At 58.4% G+C, this 6,000-nt stretch overlaps 1 protein-coding gene across 1 annotated transcript in view; it reads left to right on the top strand.

Moving 5' to 3' along the window:
• Positions 1-6,000, top strand: part of PSD (pleckstrin and Sec7 domain containing) — a 46,724-nt gene that overhangs the window by 665 nt on the left and 40,059 nt on the right. The window contains exons 2-4 of the mRNA XM_026068699.1: positions 142-378; positions 478-580; positions 1,223-1,712. Of these exons, the coding sequence (XP_025924484.1) occupies positions 142-378; positions 478-580; positions 1,223-1,712 (830 nt within the window). The remainder of the gene's footprint in view (positions 1-141; positions 379-477; positions 581-1,222; positions 1,713-6,000) is intronic.

The raw sequence follows: 6,000 nt of genomic DNA, 5'->3' as shown, positions 1-6,000 counted from the left end.
CGGGAGGAGGGGGGCCCCGTGCCGGCGCCGGCGCCGGGCAGGCTCCTGGGGGGCGGCGAGAGCCTCCGGGCGCCGGCCTCGCCGCTGGCGTGCGACGGCAGGAAYGGGCACGGCGGAGGCTCGCGCACCCCTCCTGCGCAGCCCAAGCTCCAGGAGCGGCTCGTCCACAGGCTGAAACTCGAGGCCTCCGTGTCCGACCCRCTCCTGGCCGGGAGCAGGTCCCCGGGGGACGCGCAGCCTGGCAGGGGCAGCGGGAGGGATGCCTGCGCCCTGAACACCAGCTGTCTCTTCAGCTCCCTCGCCAACGGGCTGCGGACCCCCCCGGAGGACCTGGCGGCCTTTGCCAGGAGCCCGCTGCACCCGGAGCCTCGACACCAGGTAGGTCCCGGGTCTCGGGGCTGCGCTGGCCGGGGCTCGGCTGCTGCCGTGCCAATCCCCGGGGGCCTCCCGCCGGCTCACTGCGCTTGTGTCCCGCAGGGAAGCTCGTGGGCCTACCCCCGGGAGAGCTCGGCCCATGCCCAGCGCGTGGCCAGGGCCAAGTGGGAATTCTTCTACGGCTCTCTGGATGCTCCCAGGACAGGTGAGAAGTGAGTGCGGAGGGAATTTTCCCTCTGCTGGATCAATCTCTGCTTTGCAAATATGAATCTCTCTCTGGGGTTGTCCCTCCCCCGGGGAGCGGAGGCTTCTCGCGGCTCAGCGCATGCAGGACAGCCGAGATCCCCCGCGATCAGGCACTCTGCGTCCTTCTGGGGCCAGAGCTCTCCTCCCCCAGAGCCTGCCCACACCGACCTCTGCAGAGCCGCCACGCAGCCGCAKGAACCCGTAGGGCTGCAGCAGCTGGCTCGTGGGGCGACGCAGAGCCCTAACCTCAGCCCTTGGCCGCCTCTGCAGGAAGGGCGTTGGGGTTCAGGCTGCCGGACAGGCAGAGCTGTGGGCACGGGCCAGCACGTGTCCCTGTGGGGCAGCGCAGGGTATGAGCACCAGCAGCAGCCCACCTCTTCCCTTCCCTTCCCGACTCTGCMTCTCCCAGCACTTTCATTTTCCTTCGGGCTCTCGCTCTTCTCTCCTYGGTGCCCTGTTGCGTGTATGAGCCTGTTCTCGGCATGTGTGTGGTGTTGCAACAGTGGCTTCCCCTGCGCTCCTCAGGTGCAAGCTGCTCGCCCAAAGCCCGGGGGCCCCAGCAGCAGCGCCCTGCGCCTAAGTACTCTGAGCTCTCTTTCAGGCTGCTCTGCCCAGAAGGCCCCCGACGTCGCTCCCCTCGCCAAGCCCCTGCAGCAGCCCAGCCGCTTGCTGCCTGCAGAGCCACAGAGGTCGGTGGCCGAGCACAGTCTGAGCCACGTGGAGGTGGAGATAGAGATGTCTCCTCCGGGCTGCAAGAAGCCCGGTTTTTGTGAGACTGGGATTATAAGGAGGACAGTGAAGTACTCTGAGACAGACCTGGACACCGTGCCGCTGAGGTGCTACCGCGAAACCAACATTGACGATATTCTGGCCGAGAAGGACGAGGTGGATTCAGCTATTGAGAGCCAGAAGGACAGTGAGAGCAACCCAAGCTTCGCGGGCACGCCAGGGACGAGGGACAGCATGCCGGAGGAGCCCCCCGCCCAGGGTGCCGCCAAGCACCAGGGCAAGGGCACGATGAGCGGCACACGGGATGGCGAGGCGGACGAGGATGACGAGGTGTTTGAAGCGACGAGGCAGAATGGGCAAAGGTGAGGCTTGGTGTGTGAGGGCGAAAAGCTCCTCTCGCCTGCTGTATTATCCCACGTGTGTGACAAAAGGGGGCTCTGCTGAGTGTCCAAGCCAGAAATCTCGGTAGCCGCGTGTGAGGGGTTGGGGCCGTGTCCTGGATCACTGAGCTGGGCAAGGCTGGGGGAAGCCCTTGCCGCCCAGCAGAGGCAGGCGGTGCTGGTGATTCAGCACAGGGCACCATGCCACGGGATCCGCTCTCGTGGGGTGAGACCTGCAGGCCAGGTCACCTGCCTGAGCCAGGGCTCAAGGCTTCTCCGTGCGGGGAGTTCCACCAGGTTAATCATGTCCTGCCTCCCCCATCCTGCCCGGTGTTCAGGTGACAGTGTTAGGGCATCTGAGCTTAAGCCATGCCTCAGTGGTGCTGTGTGCTGTTGGGCAGTGGCCAGGCTGTCCTCCACAGATGTCTGTGCTTCAGTGGCAGAGCACGAACCCTTTTGCTTGGCCACAATGGTTATTTGCTGTGTTTGGGAAAGAGTTTGGGATTCCTTGGGCTGGAAAGAGCCTTTCCACAGTGTTGTCTTCTGCATCATTTTTTGCTTGTGTGGCAAAACACTCTTTAATGGGGTGCTGATGACAACAGAGGACGCTATGGTTATCATTCAGTTGCCCATGCATATGGCTAGCTMATCTCATTGGGGATGCTGTCTGTCCTGTGCTGGGTGCTGGTGATCAGGATGCGGGTCCTATGGGAGATGGTCTTCTGGCCTGGCAGCAAGGGCCAGGTGAGCTACTAGAGTGTGGTGTCRGACACCCATGTGTCTAATGAGCTCAGAAGATGGAAAGGCAGAGCAGGAGGTTGGGAGAGAGGTGCTCAGGGCCTGACCCAGAGCCCATGGATGGTGCTGGCACTGCTGACACTGGCCTAAAGGGGCTTTGAACCGGGCCCCGGTTCCCAGCTGAGGTGGATCCCATGGCATGGTCTGCAGAGTACTGGCTCCCCGGAGGCACTGGGTAGAGATGAGGTCACTGCCACCCTAGCTGCAGCAGCATCGGGGGAGGCTCAGGACATCAGGGTGCAATGGCAGGCAGTGCTGCCTGTGCAGTGGTGCGTATCGCAGCAGAGAGCAGGACATTTAGCTGGAGAAGAGACACTGTCCAGAACCTGAGTCCAGACTAGGCCATCCCTCTTCTGGAAACCAGCCTGGGGGTGGCTGGGTGCTGGGTGATGCTGTGAAGGAGTGGGGGATGAGGGGACTGACCTGCCTCAGTCCATGAAATACTTCCAGGCGTCCTCAGCCCTGGGACTGACCCTTGCAGAGCAAAGCTCCATACTGAGACTTCAGGGTGTACAAGCAAAGGGCATGTCTGCCCTTGCTCTTGCTCACCAGGGGCCCAGCCATGGCCTACAGACATGTGGCTGGCCAGGATCAGGTCCTGGGAGCTGAAAGGCCCTGGGGTGGCAGCTGGGCCGGCAGGATGGATGCACCCAGGTTTGTCTTGGTGGAGTCCAGGACGCAGTGCCATGCAGAGCAATGTGGAGACGGCTGTCACCACGGGATCAGCTTGCAGATGAGGACTTGGTGGAGACGCCACCGACAGCTGGAAGAGCAGACTAACATGAGGCTCTGCTTAGCCTCTTCGGCAGGATTAGCTAGTCCAGGAGGAGCAGTGCTACATATATGCATGTAGGTAGGTACCTGGCACGTAGGACCTGAGCTAGCTCCCAGCAATTTGGAGACTTGGGCCCTGGAGAGGGAAGAGCAGGTGACTGCCCCAGGAAGCTGCAGGGGCAGAGCAATTGCCATCGAGGTGGCAGTGACCTTTCCAGGGAGAACCACTTGCTGGGAGGCTGGGGGATGAGGAGTTTGGTGACTCCCCGAGGTACAGACCAAGGAGTTGGCTGAGCAGTGGTTTGATCATGAGGAGAGGTCTCGCCTGCGCCCGAGGGCTGCTGGGCACAGCAATGCTGGCGATACCTGCGTGCAAGGAGAGGGAGGGYGGCGTGCTCACGTGCTCGCAGGCCTAGCTGTGCACGAGGCAGGTGGGAAGCACTTAGATGAAGGAAAGGGAATGGGGATGTTTTGGTCTTGACAGTGGAAAGAGATAATAAAAAATAACTGCCAGGTCCCATAGTGGTGCCTCTGCCCTGGGAAAGAAAAGCATGAAGGCCTTGGGCTGAAATGGATGGTAGCGCATGCTTCATGGGGAGAGCTGGTCTGCTGTGGGCTTTTCTAGCTCTTGCGTCTCTAGTGCAGGGCACAGGTACGTCTCTCCCTGCCTCCTGCCTGGTCCTCCAAAACTTAGGATTGTGCAGAAAAGCTGAAAATAAATTCGTTTGGAGAAAAGTACATTTCCTATTAAAAATAATTTATGACAGAAGTTTTGAATAAGGTCTAAAGTGATAGTATTATTGCTGCACACAAGTTATTTCATACAGTGTTATTTTATTTCCAAGTATGTACTAGGTCATTACATATGAGCTGTAGGCCTAGACCTGCTTTTTGTCCCCTGCAACACCTTTTTGTAGCTCCCCATGCAGTGCTAGAAATCTTGGAGTATACTTAAATGTGGTGTTGCTCCTAAACACAGTGCTCCCTGTATAATTACCAATATGTATRCAGGGGTGTCATGTTCATTTTACATGGCTTCTTCATCTGCCAGCCGCTTTCAGCCTTTTGGATTTATAAACCCCAAAACATTTCCCAGTTAGGTGCAGATCCTGAGGACACCACTTTGAAAACCACTAGTCCAGAAATGTGAGCTTGTTTTGTACCTGCACTACAGCCCTGGGTTTTTGCTTATGCACTGTTTCTGCACTCTGCAGCTGCAGTCCTCCTTCCTGTTTACCAGTTCCCAGTAATGATATTTTCAAGCTTTCTGCTTTGCCTGCTCAAAGAAGGGGCAATGCTGGGGGTGACTAAAAAGCCCCTCAGCAGCTAGGGCTGCCCTGCTGCTGCAAGCGCTGCCGTCAGCCAGACCGGTCCCTGCTGAGGGGGGCCAGCGTTTTGGGATGYGATCCCAGCAGTTGCTCTGCAGAGCAGGTTATTAGTAGCTGGGAAGAACCAGCCCCACAAAATTACTGAAGCACCTGATTCCCTTTGGATGCTAATTCACAGCATTTAGACATGTAAATCCCCTTGAAAATCTAGCCTTAAGGGTTTAGCACCCTCTGTGAGGAGGATTTTGGCTTGATACTATCTTGTTGCCCTTGATATTCTGGCTAAAGGGCATCTTGTGTGATTTACCATCCCAAAGTAAGAGAGCATGCTAACAGCTGGCAGGACGTCCATCTGAAAAATCCAGTGCAAAATCAAACAAGTGAAGGAAAGTGACAGAAGAAACAGCGTCTTCTTCCAGCCAGTCTGCTTGCTGAATATATTTAGAGTCGGATCTACCAGCTCTAATGACTAGTCTAAGCCTTTACTGTCTTTAGTCCCGGAGAGCCGAGACCTGTCAGCAGGAACGGGCTCAAATCCCTTTCTCTCAGAGCGCCATCAGATGCGGCTGCCAAGCTCCCGCTGGCGGTGCCCTGGAGGGCCAGCGTGGCCGGCAGCACCGGTGGCCTGGCGGATAAGGCGGCAGAGGGCTTTGCAGCTTGGTCCCCGGGTCCCCCGGGAGGCACAGGGCTGGTGGGAGGCGGAGCTGTCTTCTCACTAGTGAACAGAGCAGCCTGGCCCAGGAAAACCCTTGGAAAATCTGCTACCTGGGGAGCCCTTTCCGAGAGCTGCACAGCCAGCTTGTGCTCTCCGCTTGCGGAGAGAAAATAGCTGCAGGGCAAGCCTTGTTGGGGATTAAAAAATGGTTAAGGTGCCGATTTAATCAAACGCTTAAGCATATGCTTAACCTGCCGCAGTAGCCACAAGCCTGTCGTGTTGTGCTGAAGCAGAGCCTCAGTCCCAGAGCCCAACGTGGCCCCAAAGCCGTGGCTCAGTGCTGAAGGCAGTTGCCCCATGTGCCGATGCCTCCTGCTTTTGGCAGGCCTGGGCGGCCCCCGCTCCCCAGGGCGGTGAGGGGATGCGCCAGGTGACGCGGGCGCACACGTGCCGATGGGCGGGGGGAGAGGTGTACAGCTAATGGGTGGAAACGGGGGACTGAATGACCACAGAACAAAAATGGCAGGTGAGCGTGGGCACCCGGGAATAGCTCCCAGGTGAGGTACGGTGTAGCACCTGCCCCTAGTGCCTGTGGCTGAGCACGGGTTGCCATTATGACACTGAACCTCAACAGCAGGCAGCAGCCAAACCGGAGGAGATGGGCTGCAGGCAAAGGAGTTTGGGGGAGTGCTGGTCCACAGACAAGCTTTGTTCA

Source organism: Apteryx rowi, unplaced genomic scaffold (assembly GCF_003343035.1).
Source record: "Apteryx rowi isolate R43461 unplaced genomic scaffold, aptRow1 scaffold_279, whole genome shotgun sequence".
NCBI lineage: Eukaryota > Metazoa > Chordata > Aves > Apterygiformes > Apterygidae > Apteryx > Apteryx rowi.
Note: the sequence above shows the minus strand (reverse complement) of the source record. Positions and strands in the feature narration are given on the sequence as shown.